Source organism: Pholis gunnellus (genome assembly GCF_910591455.1).
Source record: "Pholis gunnellus genome assembly, chromosome: 3".
Taxonomy (NCBI): Eukaryota; Metazoa; Chordata; class Actinopteri; order Perciformes; family Pholidae; genus Pholis; species Pholis gunnellus.
This window is the reverse complement of record NC_136529.1, coordinates 8,821,492-8,842,584: the sequence shown is the minus strand read 5'-3', so window position 1 is coordinate 8,842,584 and position 21,093 is coordinate 8,821,492. Positions and strand designations below refer to the sequence as shown.

The following is a 21,093-nucleotide window of genomic DNA, read 5'->3' as shown; positions in this document are numbered from 1 at the left end:
GAGGTGGGGAAAGTGAGGATCAAGATTGGGAGGCAGAAGACACAAAGGATGTGTAATTGCAATATGACTGTGTGATTGTGACTAAATCCATTCTCTCTGGAGCATTTCTTTCGATTTCCAGGGACTAACTGCTTGTAATTCTTGATGAAATAATCCGTTTGACTCCTGTTGCTGCACAGTCGGGCACTAAATCATTCTGGAGACCCCCTCCCCGGGCAAACCCAGGAAGCTCGTGAGACTAACAAAATACCCCCCCATCACCACAAGCTGCTGCTCAGTGCATCTCTCTCTCTCTCTCTCTCTCTCTCTCTCTCTCTCGCTCGCTCTCTCTCTCTCTCGCGCGCTCTCTCTCTCCAAAGTCTCTGAGAAACAGCAGCCATCTGCGAGCGCAGAGGCGAGTTTGGGCTCATTCACTCCGACCACAGCGGCACCGATGTTGGAGAAAGCGCGCGCGAGAGCCTCTCTCCAAAATGTGCCAGTGCGACTCAACGGGATCGAAACCGAGACCGGGTTCCCTCGCCGAAGCCGGCAAGCTCTTCCTAAAGCACACCACCCTGCACGGCTTGAGGCACATCTTCCTCAGCGGCTCCTACCCGCGGAGGGTCGCGTGGCTCCTGGCTGTCGTGGCCGCTCTGGCTCTGCTTTTCACCTGGTCCTCGAACCGAGTGCGGTACCTGCTCTCGTCGCCCGTGTACAGCAAGGCGCACATGGTTTACGCCAAGCGGCTCGTCTTCCCCGCCGTCACCATCTGTAACCAGAACCTGCTGCTGCCGCGGCGCATGAAGAAGACGGACATATTCAGCGCGGGGAGGTGGCTGGGGCTGTTCGGGAGGAACTGGCAGGTCTCCCCCGCCGCGAGAGAGGCGCTCACGCCTCTCGGGGATGGAGGAGGGAGCGCGGGCGGAGAGCCGCCCTGGTCCCCGCTGTCTCGGATTCTGGACTTCAACCACTTTCTGCCCCCTCCCGCGGAGTCTCAGCCGTCCATGAGGCAGCTGCTGGACCGGCTGGGACACCAGCTGGAGGAGATGCTGCTGTACTGCCGGTACCAGGGAGAGCTCTGCGGGCCGCGTAATTTCAGCACCGTGAGTGTGTCGCCAAAGTTCAATTCATTGTTTTAACTCCACCCCACCACCACCACCACCCCCACCCAACATGTTGATGCAGCCTTTTCAATTACTGTGCTGAGTCAGCAGGTGTGCCGTCAGTAATGTCCCTGTGTCTCGCGTTGCGCGGACGGATATGTGCCTCGCGAAGTGATTAATGTTCTTTGAACACATGCAGTCAGCATGCAGGCGTTGCTCTGCACCGTCAACGCGAAGCGGCTCATATATAGGCCTGTGTTCTGCTCTATATTGAGTCTATAGATTTATTTTACATAATTGGATTTCAGCTCACACAATGGTGTTGTGATGTGATATTTGCATTTTAAAAAGATTATTGGATGGTATATTTTCATACATCAGTTATTGGTATTGTATATCCCTCTCTCTCTCTCTCTCTCTCTCTCTCTCTCTCTCTCTCTCTCTCTCTCTCTCTCTTTGTTTCACTCGGTCGCCCGTATAGAAAGTTATGAGGCGCCAAACATGATCAGAAGTCGAGTCGTTTCATTGGAGATGACTGCAGTCTTCTGCGGCCACCATATGGTCTGAACGGGTCCCTCTCCTCTCGTCCATCGCTGCTGGATCAATGTGTTTACAAGCCCATGCTCGCAAGAGACCAATCTGCCCCCGAATGAAGACTTTTGATTCATTTAGCAAGGCTTCACAACAGTTAACGCCGGCCCCTTTGGTAAACTACAGCCCCATTGATTGCACTCCATCATCGCGTGTGAAAGCCAGCGGTCCTCTCTCTCTCTCTCTCTCTCTCTCTCTCTCTCTCTCTCTCTCTCTCTCTCTCTCTCTCTCTCTCCCACCTCATTACCCAAATTTGTTTTCAGTTAAGTAGATTTTCTTCTGGTGTTTGAAACACAGTTTGATGTTGGGAAATCCGTTTGCAGCATACAGAGTTATTTCATGTTTTGAAGGGAATTGTATAATGTGCTTGCCTCTGTTGCAGCCCCTCGGTCTCTGTGTCATCAAACCACATCCCCAAAAGAATGCATCAAACAGATGCTTCTCTTTTTCCCCTTTTCAAACATGTCTTCCTACCGACATCTTTAGGAAGGCTTCATGTTGTGCAGAGTATTTGAAAGGGCGAACAAGCCACAGCAACCTATTTCAGAGATGAAAATAATGACGAGGTCTGAGCTTTGGGGATATGTGCTTGTGCATCGATAATCGATGATGCCCTGCTTGGCCTCAGGCCGGGCAACAGGAGGTGCCGCCACGAGTCAGACCAATAGAGTCGGTCACACTGGAGATGTGAGGTGTGGAGGAGGAAGGCGAGGCCGTCTGCATTCAATAGGTCTCAGGATCTATTGACTTTTTGTGCAGGAACCCCTCCCTTCCCCATGTTGCAGAGTTGCTCTTGAAACTATAAAATTTGGTCCACTGGCGCTCATCACTCCATCCCTCGCTGCATGCAGCTGCTCCATCCTTCTGTATCACTGTTTTAACAACACACGTGCTTATTTGTCATCATGCAGGCCTCTCCTCACTCGTAGGTCTCAGACATTGATTTTAACTACAACATCCATCCGAGAACATGCAGTCAGCTTTAGTCCCCCTGCTGCCTATTGATTGACAGCTTTCCCACTTTAAATCTTTCGAGGCGTTCTCACTGAAGGTGCTTTTTATGACGATTTGTGGATGAAATGTTAAGAGAAAACTCCACCCTAAGACTTTACCAGTTAACCTTGCTAAAAAAGAATGCTACAGCTACAGGAACAGTCGTACTTTTGTCGGATATCGGATATAAGTAACTGGGCAGACATTCATATAGCTGCAGTATGTGTACAGAATGGCTACAATGATGTGTAATCAGAGATGACGTTTACATTGTCTAAAACAGTAATAACTTGATGAACTTGACGTATTGGTTGCTTCCTCTAGACTTGTGAATTTGCAAGGTTGCTTCAACCTGCATCAGTTGATGTTCTTGCACTACTGTTTAGTTAGTTGATTTAATATTATTCTATTTCATTGTGTATATTGTGCATTTGATATTTGCATTTGATATTTCATATGTTTACTCTGTTATTTTATTTGCCTGTACCATAATTGCTGCTGTAGTGAAACAATTTCCCCTTGCGGGATTAATAAAGTAACTTTCTATCCATCTATCCATCTATCCATCCATCCATCCATCTATCCATCTATCCATCCATCTATCCATCCATCTATCCATCTATCCATCCATCTATCTATCTATCTATCTATCTATCTATCTATCTATCCATCTATCTATCTATCTATATCTATCTATCTATCGATCTATCTGTCTTTTGGCCACTTGGTGGCAGCACTACAAGTTGTAAACACAACATTGACAACAATATTGCCTATTTGCACATCCAGCAGACACAGAACAACATTGAAATTCATTTGGAGAAATGTATCGGGCCACCTGACGAGCGGGAGTCCAATCATTTGCTCAGTTCTGCTCTCCACCATAAATATCCGACACTTCAGCTGCTAAATGCTCCACCGTGTTCGCCAGGCACTCGTCACTAACTTTGTCAGTGTGTTGTTTGGTGCTGGGCGTGAAAATCCATCATACCTCCATAGAGCAGTGCGACCATACACACATTTTATTTAACAGGTGTCACACCTGTTCTCTGACAACTAGTCAGAGGCATTTTTGGGGAAAGTGAAGTACAACAGGTGGACAGAATAACCCTAAAATTTAATCTCACAATGTCTCATTTCAACATCCATTTAGCAGCTCTTCTGGGGCTTTTGTCAGTATCACACAGTCCTCAACAGCAAATTGAGTTTGTTCAGTCGCCATCAAACGTCCCATAATTCTTATCACCTCTGGGCTTTGTGTGGTGGAAAAGATCCTAAACCCGCTTTGCGTGAGTCTTTTACTGCTGAAATAAATAATACAGAAAACCAGGTCATCCATGTTGCCTTAAAAAAAGTTGTGGTTCAAAGTTCAATCTTGACTTGGAAAAAAGGAAATTGGTCAAAAAAAAACTCCACAAAGAACTGAACTTGATGTGAGATTATTTTTGAGAGGTTTGAGAAGCTTGTTTATTTGTATTGGATTGTATTACAGCGTAAGATGTGAATACTCCCTCCTCATGCAGCTGAAGTACAATGACAGAAAGACGATACACCAGAACAGTAAATTGCCACACTTCATTATCTACTCATTCATTGTTGTATTTGTTGTTGTAAGTTAATTGCATATAAGATATATTTAGCATCAGCAAACCCTACTATTACCTGAGTTGATTCAGTGTACGACCCAGACAATCTTTCTTATGTCTCTGTTTTTGTAGCTGTCATAACACATTGCACCGTCGTTGCTCAGCGCTGATTTTAAAATCAATGGCTAGGAGGGAAAGTGGTTCCCTGGCAACTTTAAGGAACAGCTTGTGCATCCTTGTCATATTGTCATGTGAGGGATAGCTGAGGGCCATCTCTACAGTCTGGGGTTGTGTGTCTGAATTATTTATCGAAGAGAGACACTGACATTTCTACACCCTGCGAGAACGAGAGAGGGTGATGTGTCTCTCAGTGTTTTTCCTCCTAGGTGGGGTCGGTTTAAATATTAAATTTTTGCGTTTACAAGTTCAGGAGATACGGAGGTTCCCACTTTAAATGCAATGTATACGGGGCGCAGCGGGGAGCCGTGTGAGAATGCAACACCAGATGTATCTCCTCAGAAAGGCTGCTGAGGCATCACATATATTTGCTCAGTGTATTGGAGTAACAAGGTTAATGCTAACAAGTTTCAAGTGTTTACCGTCGCTGTGCAGAGCCATTCAATACTGCTCCGATTGCACCACTTAATTTTGAATTAATTAGTTTTTCTTTTGTTTTTGCGATGATTGGGCTTCTGCCTCGAGTAAAAAAAAACAGGTTGATTTCTTTTCCGGAGGAGCTCCGGCTGAATTGTGAAAATGAATTTGTGGAAATATTATTGCCGCACAAACACTCCCAACAACACAGAACGAGACAGACAGGCTGTTCGATTGACACACACCAAGAAAGCATGTTGAGTCTGAGCGCAAACCTCAAAGCCTGCAGAACACAATGAATTTCCTGACTCCCCAAGGTCACATGCTGCTGCTGCTCCTCACTCAATGCAGCCAGCACAATCTCCTGGTTACCACAGCAACTCTGACGACAGGCCTCCTGCAGTCAATCAACACGTTATCAACACGCACACAGGCTAGGGGCGGCTGCACACGTGCACGCAAATACTCTACACACAAATACTGTACACGAAAATACTGTACACGAAAATACTCGACACACAAATACTCGACACACAAATACTCTCCACACGCTCCCCGTGTGAGCCTACTCATTCATATTCTTGTACGAATGTGTGTCCACACAATTACCAACACTGTTCTTTTGATGCAAATTTGCCAAATGCTTTTTCTGTTGTCAGTGCGAGCAGCATTATGCTCTTTCTCTGAATTTTCACAATTGTCCCCTGAACAATCAGACACTGTAAGCTGTAAAAGTAAGAAATGTACTTAAGAAATGGTTGGTTTTAGATTTGTTTTAAGTAAAGTTGGCTGCTGCCGGGTCTCTTAAGGGGAAATCTGTGCACATAAAAGTCTGCAGACACCTTTTCGTCCGCAGGTTTTTTGCCCGTCCTCATCGTCCGATATGTTGTGCAGGTGGTGCCTTGATATTGTAACGTTTCCCTGCCTTTTTATTCCAAAGAGTAATGATAAGCGGTGATCTAATTATGGTGAGAGGCGACTCCGGGACTGAGATTGATTTCGGGGGCCTTTTTATTGATGTCTGTATCCTGCTCTGGAGTCGCTGCACATAGGTGGGTGTTGCAGACACTGTTTTGGACGCAGTTTTGCCACTTTCGCGCTTGAAAGGTCACATCTCATATTGTGACCAAATATCAGAAGGCTTTTTATTACATTTCACCACTTTGTGTGTTAAAAGCTCCCATATAACCGCACGCTGGGAGGCAATCCATCTTGATTTCCTTCTCCATTCTTTCCCCGCTCACTTCACTGAAAAGGATTTGCATTATACAAACTTTTTTCTTTGTGAGACATGAGTGCAATTTTTTTTTCTGCTCCGTGCATCTGGTGTTCGTGACATTTGAAGAATTTGTCACGAAGTGCTAATGTCTGACTCATATGTAATGAACGCCTCGTTATGTGTTTCCAAGGCCCACGCAATACGTTCACAAGGAATAAAACAACTATTTTAGGCAGTCTCAGCAAAGCTGTGTTGTGATGAAGTTATTTGCACCGCTATTTCGCGATGAAGCCAAATCTCTATTGCATCTGTTGCATTGGATCTCTAGACAAAGAGTAGAGGACAAAAGGAAGGAGACTTATTTCAGTTATTGCTTTTCCGCTCCCGTTGCCATTTCTTCTCTTCCAGCCCCTCCTCCACTTCCTTTTACCATTTCCTCATATGAATGTCAAAATGTTGAAGGTTAATTATAAGTTAATTGTGAGCGAGGAAGCTTTGATGCGGGGCTCACAATCATGTGGCTTGACAACAAAGTAGAGGAAGGTTTTTATTTTGGATCCTGGCCATGGCTTTTTTTCAATTTCTAATGTCTATGATTCGATTATACGTCCATTAGATCGCTGGCAATCATGTCTTTGCCAATAGATCAGTTTTTCTCTGCTGCGCTCTGTAGTAGCTCTCCAGTACTACCGTTCAGTGTGTTCCTGATCCACCGCTAATAAGACAGGAAACTCTCCAGGCATGTAATCTGAAGGCAGGTATAGTTAGGATTTGACGAGGCTGCACCATGCTCATTGAACTCCAAGTTGCATCGGCAGATTTGTGTCATACTGTGGAAATTAAAAGTGACACTGGAGCGTGTTTCGCTCGCTTGATCTGGCCTCTTTTTTTTTTTTTTCAAGATGCTTTGAAAGCAGTTGGGAGAGAAAAAGAGTCGTCTGTGATTATTTGTTTACAGCTGAAACAATTAGTCAGAAATGCCCCAAACTCTGATTCTATATCTTCTTAAAAGTGAACATTTTATGGTTTTGTTAGTTTTCTATGATAAATAACTGGATATTTTATGATTTGTATCTGTTAGGTGTACAAAGCAAGAGATTTATTTACATTAACTTGGGTATTTGGTAAGCATTTTTTTTATTAAGTCTGACATTTTTTTATGAACCACTCAATTCATTTTTGAAAATAATTGCCAGATTGATCCATAATGTAAATAACTGTCAGTTGCAGCCCAAGATCTGGTAATTATTTGGGCTGCAATATTTTCCATAATCAATTGATCTGCCACAATGTCACAAAATAGTAAACCAGTTCCCATTTTAATATCCCATAACAGTCCAAAACCCCAAAATAATCAGTTTACTATCATATATGTCAAAGAAATGCAGGAAATCCTCACATTTAAGAAGCTGCAACCAGTAAATGTTTGACACTTTTGCTTTAAAAAAAATGACTTGTCATGATTTAGTAATAGTTGCTGTTTCATTTTCTGTCAACTGACTAATTCATTAATTGACTAATTGCTTCAGCTCTAATGATAATCATCGCTCCGTACTTAAAAACAGAAATCATTGCCATCTCTGTAATGTGAACAGTCTGTATAGCTGGAGCTCTGGGAGGAACTTCAATCATCTTTTTGCAAGATTTACTTTGATGCCAGAAGTCATTGTTGTTGTTGTGTGAGGATATCCCACTCTGAAATAAAAGTCATGTCATATTCACTCCAGCACACACTGTATCATGCAGCACTGAGAGGGGTGAAGGCTCAGTTTGTCAACAGCATCTCAACGCCGAGACCTCTTGAGGTCTGCGGCTGACAGCGTAACGAGAACCGGTAACTGTCACGGTGCTTCTCAGCTGCTTCTGAAACAACCCCCTGCTGTGCACAACCTTCCAGCTCCACTTTTTTTTGAAAGAGTTTAACACTCACAGCTGCACACTGAGATTTTTACTTCATGGTCAGAACTGAGGTGCAGCCTCAATGCTGCCTTTCTCTCCTTGTCGTCTTGTTGTGACCAGGTATCACTAAAACCACTGTTTCTTTGTGTGTTTCAGATATTCACACGCTATGGGAAGTGCTACACCTTTAATTCAGGCCAAGATGATCGACCCCTCATGGTGACGATGAAGGGTGGGATGGGCAACGGCCTGGAACTGATGTTGGATATCCAGCAGGATGAATACTTGCCTGTATGGGGAGAGACTGGTAAGCTTACCTCAAGGATGCATTACACGAAACACCCCGCTCCCAGTTCTGGAGACCTCAGCTAAAACCACACGATTGCTGTTTGTGTTTGCCCTTAAGTGAGGACTCGGAGTTCAAAAGATTTTTTTTTTTTGACCAATTAAAGACCAAAGTAACCGGTTATTTTCAGTGTTGGTGCTCTAAGAAATCTCAGGGGAAAGAAACTATCACAGGGATTCCTCTCTAATCCCTGAGCTGGAGGCCTGACTAGGCTGTTATAGTTGAATTGCATTATTGATGTAACTGTGAAACACCTAAATCCATTCAGTGGGGTGAACATGCATACATGGTTAAAGATACGTTTTATCTGTAGCAGATTTATGGTAAGTTATGCACCTGAAATATGAAATGTTCTCCACACTTTCATTAACTATGAGTGATGATCCTGAAATGCACTGTGTCCACGGGATTGTTATCGACCAATCTGTATAAAGACAGATGGATATTGATCAGGAAAATGTTACGTCATTCTAGCATGATTGCATCACTTGTCAGTTAGGCTTCAGGTCCACATGAATCAAATAAGAGCAGAACACTTTGCCAGATATAAAATCAATAGAGGCTACAGGCTCTTCCATTCAGAGTCGACCCCTCATCTACACAGTTGAGTCTCCTCAGTGCCGCTCCAGGACACCCTGAAACTTTGATTTTAATGCAGCTGCATATGCGGCTGTGTGTTTGTATCAATATTTTATATACTCTAGGCAATGAATGAAAAGAGACAGTTCATTATGGTCACAGAAACACACTGCACATGATCGTCATAAAACATGAGGCAGAAAGCTGTGCCTGTAATATATGAATATAAAGCTGCATCCACTCCAAGCCTAAATGATTTAAAGATGTTAATATTGAATGCACTTTATGTAAGATTATTTAATGATTAAAGTCTTTTACAAGAGGGGCTGTGATGAAAATCTAAGGATGCAGTGACTGCAGTACACACACAGTCATTTACTTCACTCCCTTTTCATTAATCAGTTTATTTTAGTATTATTTCATGATTGTTTATGTTGTTGGCAGAGGGTGTTTTTTTCAAGGGGATTGGTTTGCAGGTTTTGTCATTATGCCAAAATGATGCAGATTGTCCATTGATTAGTCCTATTATAACAGCATTTACTACCTGTTTGTTTAATCTTGCTGGATGCCGTGCAGTGCATAATGTGCCCGTTCAAACACCTGGGGCCTCTTTTCTGCAAGTTCTGAGTGTGTGCTTAAGAGCTGTTCATATTTATCAAATATGTACACGCACAACTTCTCACAATGAACAATGATGAATCTAACCTATTCAACCATGGGCCTCGTTCCTGTTGAGGCTCATTTACATACAGAAACATCTCCAGAATCCCAAATATGGTCAACACTTCCCTCTGAAAGTCCTTTGCAGCCTTAATATAGAGTTACTTGTTGTGGACAAAAGGAAACAATGGATGGAGGATCAACGATCTATCAGATGATAAGGACATTTACAGACGGTGTCGAAAGCAGCACAAGCAAACATGGTCGCTTGTAAACTCGGTACGTGTTTAGTGACTGTGAAGACCTCTCTTTTGAAAGCTTTTTGTACCCCACTACCCCGCTATGTACTGCCCACCTGTGGTGTTGCCACAACAAAAGAGCAGCATGCGGATACTCACAATGGTTTGTAATGACAGGATGAGGCTGCTGCTTAATAGGTAACTTCAGTATTTTTCCACCTGGACCCTATTCTCCCATGTTTCTGTGTCTAAATGACCATTATTTTTTAATTTGTCAAGTATTGAGCGAGAGTGCTGTTACCGGCAAGGGCAATTGAGCAGCGTCAATACAACGTTGCATTCACTAAAAGTTATTTTCTTTTGCCACTGACGGGCTCAGATTGTTATTATAAGTGTCTTAACAACATTATGAAAATGACCCTAAAGAGAAATACAATGTTCTTCTTTACCTAACACTTGATCCGTTGGCTTTGTTACTATGTCCAAGTCCCGCTCAAGGAGAAGTCTTGTTCTGAAATCTGAATATCAGGCAGCAACAGGTCCTAGTCTTTACAGCGTTCTTCTTCTATGGGCCTCATAGGGTCACAACACCCACAGGAACACCACCAGTCTCCTGAGCTTTGTGGCCTTGCAGAAGCTGGTTCACCCTCCTTGGCCTGTTGCCCCACTCTCGCTCTCTCTCAACATCCGCCCGCTCATCAGTTTGTAGAAGCTCTTCATCCGTATGCTCTGGCTCAAATATGCAGGCGGCCAAAGACGTCATTTACATTTTTCAAGTCATTTCAACAATCAGCCATGACATTGATACTCTTTTAAAATAACACTAAGCTCTCTTTACTCCAACTCAAAACTCTTTGCTATTTCAGAACAAGACTTCTCCTTGAGCAAGACTTTTTCCATAATGTTGTCAGACACGTTTAATATACTTCTACTTATGATACATACTTAGGCTTATAATAACAATCAGAGTGGAGAAAGCCTGTCAGTGGCAAAAACAAGCACTTTTAGTGGACGCAAATATGAGATGCCAAATTGTCCCGAAATGATTACATTACAGTCCCTGAGCTGCAGCTCTCTCACTCAGTACTAGACTCATTTCACAAATCGTTGTCCCTATTAATCAGTTTGACACAAAAACATGGGGAAATAGGGCTCAGGTCGAAAAATATCTGAATTACAAGAAGCTGCAGCACAAATGCAAGCCAAACGTTTGTGAATGTTGGTGTACCCACCGGCACCTGCTGTAATATGAAATCTGGTAGATATATATGTATGAATAGGCCTCTGTAAACAGTATTATTTCAGCCTCTCAGCCCTTGCCAAGATGTTCCATCTCCCTGACAGTTGAGGCATATCAAAATGCTGATTAAACAGCATGATTATTGCACGTGTGTGCCTTGGTGTCGTCCACACTAAAATGACCAGCTTGATGCTAAAGATGTTTAGATATTTTGATGACTTGAGTGGTCACACAGGATTCTGAGTGACCAAAAAATCTGCCTCAATATACCGGTATTGACGATAATCGTGATATTTAAAAGATGAACTATTGATACCATGTTAATATTAGACTACGATAACATCATGTAAATAATCTAGCGCCTCTCAAATCACACTTTTGTACAGTTATATTATGTTTTAAGGTTACAGACTTTCTACCCGCCTACACTAAATAAACGTTTAAAGATGCATTTGACAGATAGGTTTATTATTATGAGTTGAGTCCTTTATAAAGTCTAAATTGAACCAGATCCTCTGAATCTCCTACAAGGCTCCACAGTTGCTAAGTGATGCAGGCCAAGAGGAACCAGTGGAAATAGCGCCATGAAAAAGCATAATTTCACTCTTGGCAGAAGTGATTACTATGGTTTATAAATAGGAATAAAAACATCTTGAGGAAGTTCACAACCTATCCATTGAGTTTGTGTGTCTTTAATGTGTGTGTACCACTGAGGGGTGTGTTGGTTCTCCTGGTCAGACGCGGTTCTTAATGTACGCATATTCAAGAGCACGAGAAGAAAAATTAATAAATCTGATTCGGTGTGTAGAAGTCAGTGCACGCATGGTTGAAGCGCAAAACTGTGAGTGATTCCATCCATCCATTTTTTATACCCACTTATCTCCTGCAGGGTGGCATGGGGCTGGAGCATATTCCAGCATGCTTTATGTGAGAGGCAGGTCACTCCCCGGAGTCTATGAGAGTTTCTAACACATGTAAACACTAACTTTGACACATGCAGGCGATGTAGGACTTTTACTTCACATGTACTGTTGGAGGAAACGGGAGCAATCAGAGGAAACCCAGGCAGACACGGGACGAACATGCAAACTCATCACAGAAACAGCAGTGCAGTTGTGAGGCGACCCCGTCCTGATTCAATAGTACCAAGAGACCTCAGCATGATGATTAAAAATAGACATCCAAGAAAATGTAAGTGGGAAGGTGTGATGATGTAGTTTGATAAAAATGAGATTCCCTGCAGTCTTTTTTTTGAAGACTTAATGTGTAATTGTTGCATATGCGTGACATGTTTGCGCAGCGACAAGTATGATTTCCATTTAGTTCCGACGTTCAGCCTGAATGTCATTATTACAATTGTATAAAGATGACAGATGGCCATGACTTAAAGATGACGTGCGCTTTTTGCAAGCATGAGCACTGCTCGCGAATGTGTTTGTGCTCCAAGCCTCAAGCATTAGTCTTGGTATCAGCTTTTGTATCAAGTCTCAGAAGAGCAATGTGTAACAGTCAACGTCTGTCGCTCTTTGTCGTAGCTCTCGTGCTGAATTTCAGTCGCATCCCTGAGCTCTTTAATTGAAAATCCTGAGAAAGCCTGGCACTTAAGAGGACGATGCCGTGTGACAAGCAGGGAGAAAAGACGGCAGGAAACAGACATCCCACTTCATCCCCGAGCCAACACTCACAGGAACTAAATCTCTCGAATCCAGGCCTCAGCAAATGTGATGGAAATATGTTTGCACAAGCGGAGGCTTGAGTCAGGATGTCATTGTGATGTTCCCCCGATCTCAGTATCAAAGAGGCCCATCTGCTTCATTTAAAATCCATACAGCAGAGTGCTGTAGCAAAGGAAGCTGCCACTTGTATTGATTTTCCTTTTAACCTCATCATCATTTATTTATTAATTTATCCATTCACTTTCAGGTTTATCCCTGCAGTAAATACGATTATTGTGTGGCATGTATTGTCATCAAGCACTTCTTTATCCTTTCACTCCAAATTCCAGCAAGTTTTAACTCCTGAATGACCACAATGTGATTGTTGGAAGAACACGGATGTAACTAATAAATATTCCACTCCAGGAATGCTTCTGTCCACCTTCAAGTCAATGATGCTTTAAGATTTAGTTTGCTGGCTTGTTTTTCACTCACTGACTGAAACATATCCCACCACTACAAAGCTTTGTCTTCCTTTGTTTAATTACAACTGCTGCCGAGTAGATCATGTAGGCCAATGTGTGCATACAAATGATCATCCCTGTTGTAAATGTCCTAACCTCTTCTTGTCAACAGACGAGACATCGTTTGAAGCAGGGATCAAGGTTCAGATCCACACCCAGCAGGAGCCGCCGTTCATAGACCAGCTTGGCTTTGGAGTGGCGCCGGGGTTTCAGACCTTTGTCTCCTGTCAGGAACAACGGGTACGTCTTGAGAAAGATGACAGACATGAAATATAGAAAGTGCAAGAATACATCTCAGCATATTTTGTCAGGGCGAAACATATTTTTTTTGAGTCTCCTGTCATCATTGGACAAAAAAGCCATAATAACCTTTCAGCATACTTTAATTCAGGTAGTTTGAGAGAAAACTAGACTTCTGCACCTCTTCTTAACTCTGTTTTTAGGCTTTAGAAAATCTAGACCGTAACGGGAGACTTTGGTCGATCACAGTTCATTTCAGAGAGAGGGCGTTCCTATTGGCTGCCCCACATACAGATTTGTGTGCACATCCTTTTGACAGCAGGATATCCTGCAGGAATGGTATATATTCCAGCATTGGCAAAAACTGCCTACACTGCAAAGCAACCACAATAAAGAAGACAGACTTATGAAAAAGAGAATCTGACCGTATCGGTGAGATTGAGAGAAAATGTTGCTAATAGTTTAGCCTTCTGCTCACGGCTGTGGCTAGCGCCGTGAGCTAGCTTCATGGCTACGGTAGCTAGGGCAGTAACTCGTGGCATGCGTCATTTTCTCTTTAGCCTTCCGCGAAAGCTCACCGCTGCGACGCTGCTGTGACAGCTACGGTTAGCAGAAGACTAAACTGTAGCCGAAACTCATCTTCACAATGTTTACTGATGTAATGAATCAAGTGAGAAGTAGGGTAATTTTCTCTTAGAATTCTATACAGTCAGATTTCCATTGCAACCAGAGGAGTCGCCCCCTGGTGACCATGAGAAAGAATGCAATTTTAAGTCACTTCACTTCTCAGAACCAGACGTTGCCGCCTGAATTTATCCTGCTTTAGCCTGCCTAGCTGTGCTGGTGTCTCACCTTTGGCACACTGTACATCACCTAACAATTACCATCTGACAATGCTATCAGTTTTTCAATAGGCAAAACTAATTTGATAGCTTTCCTATCCCAGATATCTGAGATGTCACAAATATAATTTGACCAGAAAATTGTCATGCAAACACCTTGTCTAGTGTGAACATACATCAGCTCATAAAGTGGCTACAATCAGTGATGTATCTTTGGATCAATGTGGGTGTTTTGGGGCTTTCAACTTCAGACATCCTGCATGGCCCAGATGACCCTGCCAGGGTTGATCAAGCCCTGGACTGGGTCCCATAACCACTCACACCCTCCTGCTCACTCCCCTTGATCCTCAACCATCTGGAGGATCTGCTGCCTCTGAGGCACCCCTGATGGCTCTGCCCTTGTCTGCCCTCGTCGTTCCCAGCAGACTAAGAGCTTTACTGAACACTCGCAGTCAGTATCTCAATCATTTAAAATTAAACAGTGAGCACAAGCTCTTCAGTTAGCGAGCTTATCAGAGGCCCTCTCTGTGGGTAACAGTGTCGAGGCAAATGGGACACATTCTGAATGTATCTAAAGCTCCACTTAGGGATATTTTTATACGGATTTTGAATCAAATGACTCCCTGTAATCTGAAAAGGTGGCTCGTGCTGAAACCGATGAGATTTAGAACCCGCCTCTCTGCTCTACAAAGATTATAACCTCCTGGTACAAACACAGACTGCATGGTTCATTCTTTCTTCCTCCATTACAAACTTTTCCAAACATTAACATTCTTCCACCACTTAACACAATGTTTCCTGAATCTGGGCGTTCACAATCGTCAGGTCACACAAGAGAGTAGCATGATTGTCACCGGCCCTGTTCTGGGCTTTTGTTGGCACCACTCTCAGCGCTGTGCTGTGTTTTGAAGGACAAATGCTGGAAATGGAACGCTGAGCCTTCAGACATTAACCATTTATTTACCAATCCCACAGCGAAAGCCCTGTTCATGTCTGTGGGTTCTTGGAGACCTTGGGCCCGTGTGTAGTTCTGATAGTTACAAACTTGAGGCCGTAACGTTATTATAGAAACTTTCTCCAGTCAGCTTTTGGAAGTCTGTTTTTCTCACTTAAGCAAAGTGTATGTTGGTTATTCCGCTGAACTGTGAATAATTCTGCAAGCATACAACCGTACAAATCACATGCTCTGGCCCCCTAATATGCTACAGAACCATGCATAATGAATGGAGGACAGAAAGGGATGGATTTGGGAGTGATCTCAGTCCTTCCACGTCCACACTACCAGTGAGTGTGTTCCAGTGTCGCCGGGCTGCGGCAGGATTTTGCATGCTGCCAATGTCGCGTCTGCAGGAAACTGTCCCTCTTTGTTTTTCTGTATTTCTCACAAGCTCCCTTACTTTTTTACTTTCCAACACTCACTACAATTTTCTCTAATACAATTCCTCTCTCTTTAATATGATTCCCACTCTTTCTGTCTCTCAACCTCTCTCTCTCTCTATATATATATTTATTTCATTGGCTGCCAGGCTCTCTCTTCATTAATCTAATGCAGTTTGCTCACATTTATTCAGCTGCCTTCTTCAGCAGTCCTGTAGTGTCAAACTGTCGGGATCTTTTTCAGCCTGCCAAACTGTCACTCACCATGATCCCACAAAAGAAAAATCTACAATTTTTCCCCTACTTAACATAGAAAAGCAAAAAGAACATAATGTTTCTTCTCCATTGTTGCTGTCAGCGTAAAACTCTCGCCTTTCCTCTTGTGTCTACCTCTCACCCTTTCGTCTGCACCGTTAACGAAGGGGTGATTGAGGCCACGGTCTCGAACATGATTTGCTTTCTTCCTTATGATCGTTAAACAGCACGCTGACATAAACCTAAAATCTCTCACACCAGGCTCGGTTTGGCCACACTTGCAGAATTAAGCTTTTGCAGGAGTTTAACCAACGGGAAGTAATGATTCCACAAGGTGGTTTAGGATGGCTGAGTAGAGCCTTTGAAAATGCGGAGAAATAAAGCAGAACTCTGAGCATAAGAGCCATTACCCAGTCGCATCGTCTCATCCACGGGATGAGGTGATTAAATACACAAGCACCTACTATTGATTACAACATCTTACCCAGCTCTGAGGGGTTTTATGTTCTGTTTGACTTTGTGAAACGTCCTTGATGTGAAAATAAGCAGAGAAACCGTTCTAATCTCCTAATTAGATTCTATACAGAGCTATCTGGCTTACTTGAGTGTGCTGTACGGTATGGTAATATATATGAACCTTATATGAGCATGTTGAACATCGCCTTGGGTTATTAGTAACCGAATCCTTTGCGCGACACACGTGGCTGCTTCTTGCACTCCAGGACAAATTGTCCCTAAATCATAACAGTGGCCTTTCATTTATTGCTGTGTGAGCACCCAGTGATGACCCGATGAAATGGAAACACACACAGGGGCTGTTGTTTAGCATTTAATGCATCACAGTTTTTTAAAGGTATTGGGATGATTTCAGTTGACTTTTTCTACATGAATTGTATGGTGCAACCTCAAGTGTAAACAAGACTAATTGGGGCTCGTTTTGGAGTTGGAAGTGTATTTTTCCAACTTTATATATTTTAATTTCTGTATGAATTCTTTACTCAGTATTGTCTGTCTGTCTGTTGCTTTCTCTCATTTTGGTTCTAAAATGCTCAGATGCCCTGATGATGGAGGTCAGGGACTAGAAGTGCCTACGGTTGAGATCACTCCAGTAGTCAAGTACCATGCATATCATTATCTCAACTTTATTCAGTTTTATTAAGTTTTCTTTTTAGGTTTTGGGAATGTGCTGGTTTTTCTGACCTACACTTCTTCTTTCATTGGTTCCATGTTCTTATTTAAATTCTGCCTAAATGGGCCACTATGCTTTACTTCTGTTACCGTCTGCTTTGCTACATTTTGTAGAAAACTGGACCAAAAAAAAGTATGCATAATATTCAAACGTGTTATGAATTTGATATTCATTGTTGCAAGTAATTCCTTAAGCATGAACGCCAAAAACATGGTATCAGCTTCTCAAGTGTGAATATTTTCTTAATCTTCTTTTGCAGTGAACTGATACCTCCCGGGTTTTGGACGGTTAGTTTAACAAAACAAGCAATCTGAATATGTCAACTTGGGCCTAAGGAAATTGTATTGTATTTAATTGCATATGCAATTAATAGAGAAAAATAACCTGCAGGTTAATCCATTATCAAATGCAGGCCTGGTCACATGGTCATATATTATTTTGGGAGCGTGGCCTCTCAGCAGCTCTCAACATGGTGACAGCTTAGCCAGCGGCTCCCAGCTAACGGTGCGAACGGCGCTTACAGTGCAAACTACCGTGAAGTGCTGACAGAATTAACAGTGTTTACCTGAGGGGGAACTTTGGCGACAACGCCGTCGGTCGGGACGGCGTTATCAGCTGTAACCTCCGTCTGAGGGCAGTGCAGTGTGGGGGCCGTGAGCTAACCAGCAGGGCACGCTCACATGCACTAAAAGCACACACGGCTGGCCTGGCTGTGTCATCAAAGCACAGAAAAGCTTGGATAACAACAGACACAGAGGGAGAGCGACTTCATTCTCTGCTTGGGCAGCCATTACTTGCTGAGTCAAACAGGATAATGTCAACATAATTATGAAATGTAATTTTTAAAGGGTTTTCAAACTCCACATTTCTTCAAATTAAGGAAAAATACTGATTATATAACAGCAGACTAATTGTGTTCATACCTAACAATGTGTGAGTGCGGCTAGTTCTCCTAAATCACTCCTACATGCCTCTTATGAAGGAATCTGTTCGTAAGAGCTTCTTACATGAGGCCCAATGTGTCAAACAAAGATCAGAGAACAGAGCTCACCATCCTCCAAGAGCCTCTCTGTTTTTTGACCGAGACAGAGATGTCCATGTATCCACATGAAGTCGATATTTTACTACAGCTTGCGTGACAGAAAATGTACATTTGTGGATCAGAACAGAAGGAACATGGCACCACACGTCCTGTAGCGAAGCTGTTCAGGGTGTAAACTTCAACACCACAGCTCCACCACACAGCTGATACTATTCAGTTCCTGCATGGAGAGTGGGCAGTACAATGAAAGCACCGATGGAGACTCTAAATAGCAGAGGCGTAGGAGAAAAGCTCCCACAATAAGCACCACTATACGCATGCATTCACCATGGAAAAAGAATGAGATTAATATTCTGTGCCAAGTACAATAAATGTGTAATGGCTTCTAATCTATTAACAGAAAGTACAAGGTCAAACAACCGCATTAACAGTGCGAAGGAAATGAAAATGTGCTCTTTAACTGAATTGGTTTCTGCACTGCTGCTTCTCTGTCTCTCAGCTGACGTACCTGCCTCCACCGTGGGGGGACTGCAAGGCCACGGCGATGGACTCTGACTTCTTCAGCTCTTACAGCATCACGGCCTGCCGTATCGACTGTGAGACGCGATACCTAGTGGAGAACTGCAACTGCAGGATGGTCCACATGCCTGGTAGGAACCAGACGGGCATCTCATTGCTGGATACAAACACTGTGTATCGACATTTATTCATAAAGGTGTTACAGTGGGGGTTGTTGTTGTTGAAGGGGCTTTCGTTTTAAGTCGTGACAAAGACAATTTTTACGGAACAAACAGCGACTGCAGATGCATCAGCTACTTTCACACTCCAGTGAATCGGAAAACTCCACTATTTTCACTTTGTGTTTGTGCAGTGATTTCAGCTGGCATTTGCTGTCTACCTCCTACATTTCATCACCGTGTGGCATCTCAGACGGCAAATTAAAAGGATTTTGGCACAGAGGAAACACTTGAATTTGAAAACGATTGTTAATGTCTCTCTCTCTTCAATCAGGGTCACTTCCAGCTCTGTGTTTGCACATCCAGAGCCAGACAATCTACCTGTGTAATAATCAGGATTAGCTGCTATCTTCTAGTGATTGTGCACCTGGTTAATGTGAGTCTATGGACAACGCCCTTGCTTAAATACTCCGCTCCTATTCCTCTCTGCTGTATCCCTGTCGTTAGAGTGATTTTCAAAGAGCACGAAGCGAAATGCAGTGAATAATTGGGAAATAATTCCCTCGACATCGAGGACATGCCTTTATCCTGTGTTGGGGGAGAGAATGGTTTCACTGCCACTGGAGAGAACGATGGAGAGGGTGACACAGACCGAAAGTGCTGACGAGAGGGGGCAAAAGTACAAAAGTTCATGAAATCAATTACGAGATGAGATCACATTTGTGACGAATATCCGGTCCTAATAAGGACGGTAATGACAGTCTGAGACAAAATGAATTATACGCCCAGATCTCGTCATCCTTTTTCGCATCCTCGGGAAAACCCTCTTCTTCCCTTTCTCCCTCTTTTTGTTCACTTTGAGAACATTGTGTTTCTCCTGCCTGTCCTTAGGAGATGCACCATACTGCACCCCGGAGCAGTACAAGGAGTGTGCAGACCCTGCCTTGGGTAAGTGTGTGTGTGTGTGTGTGTGTGTGTGTGTGTGTGTGTGTGTGTGTGTGTGTGTGTGTGTGTGTGTGTGTGTGTGTGTGTGTGTGTGTGTGTGTGTGTGTGTGTGTGTGTGTGTGTGTGTGTGTGTGTGTGTGTGTGCGTGCGTACACACCGTTGTGTGTGTCCCACTGTTCAGAGCCCCTGATCCATGCTGATAACAGATAATAGTGTTCCTTCTGCCTGATAGTAGCCATTCTCAAATGATAAATCTCCGGCCTGGCACTGAGGCTCTTCTTTTTCACACTCCCCTGTCTCTCCATCACCTGATACCTTTCAGACCGCTCATGTCTGTTACTTGTTTTCTTATTGACTCGCGAAGTCTCGCTCTCTCATGACACAGATGCACGTGTTGGCCTTTGGCTGCCGCTGTCTCTCCGACTCCGTCACCGTGGATGTCATATCTTTAATATTTCTTATAAGCGTCTTTTCACAAGTTTTATGTGAGGCCTTTCACTCTGCTGGCGCTGTGTTTGTCATCCTGGGGTGACGTTAAATCTATCTGTGTCTCCTCTTCTTTCCATCTCCCTGCCTCTCTCCGCCTCTCTTTCTGCCTGATCTATTTTACAGACTTTCTTGTCGAGAGAGACAATGACTACTGTGTGTGCGAGACGCCGTGCAACATGACGCGCTTCGGTAAAGAGATGTCCTTTGTCAAGATACCCAGCAAAGCATCGGCCAAGTACCTCGCAAAGAAATTCAACAAGACAGAGCAGTACATAGCGTGAGTCCATGTTTTATTCATCCAATGATGAGCGCTGGTTCTTTTATCCAGTTTTACACGGTATCACCTTCAGTGTAACCAGTCTCTTACTGCTGGCTGCTACACATAAAGCAGGGGACAATTATACTTGTCAGTGTCTTTGATGTTTATATTATATATTCAGTAGTTGAACTGCTCATGTTTTAAAGACATGTAAAGACATTCTTCTTTGATTAATAGTTTGTGTCTTTAAAACATAACCACTCCTTTTCCCTCATTGAAAAAACAAAAATATTTAAATATTTTTTGTTTCAAAAGTTGAACTGCCAGACACAAGATGACTCCCACTTCACTATGAAGTGCATTCTCAGGGTATGTGTGTGTTGGATGTTTCAGGTTTTCACATCATTACGTGTTCGACTAAGACTGGCTTCCAATCTAGTTATAATGTTACAAAATCAGGTTTGTTCATACATGTTTAAACTCAGATTTAGGCTGAGCACATATAAACTTCAGCACATGAGGCTGTCTTTTAGTTTTAGACACTCGAGGGATACTTTAAGTGTTACTACCT

The 21,093-nt window shown here is 43.2% G+C and overlaps 1 protein-coding gene across 1 annotated transcript in view; it reads left to right on the top strand.

The window, feature by feature from the left end:
* Nucleotides 1-21,093, top strand: part of asic1b (acid-sensing (proton-gated) ion channel 1b) — a gene marked incomplete at both ends in the record, with an annotated part of 142,129 nt that overhangs the window by 114,300 nt on the left and 6,736 nt on the right. Inside the window, 5 exons of the mRNA XM_079186240.1 lie at nt 8,121-8,271; nt 13,320-13,447; nt 18,652-18,802; nt 19,721-19,777; nt 20,387-20,540. Of these exons, the coding sequence (XP_079042366.1) occupies nt 8,121-8,271; nt 13,320-13,447; nt 18,652-18,802; nt 19,721-19,777; nt 20,387-20,540 (641 nt within the window). The remainder of the gene's footprint in view (nt 1-8,120; nt 8,272-13,319; nt 13,448-18,651; nt 18,803-19,720; nt 19,778-20,386; nt 20,541-21,093) is intronic.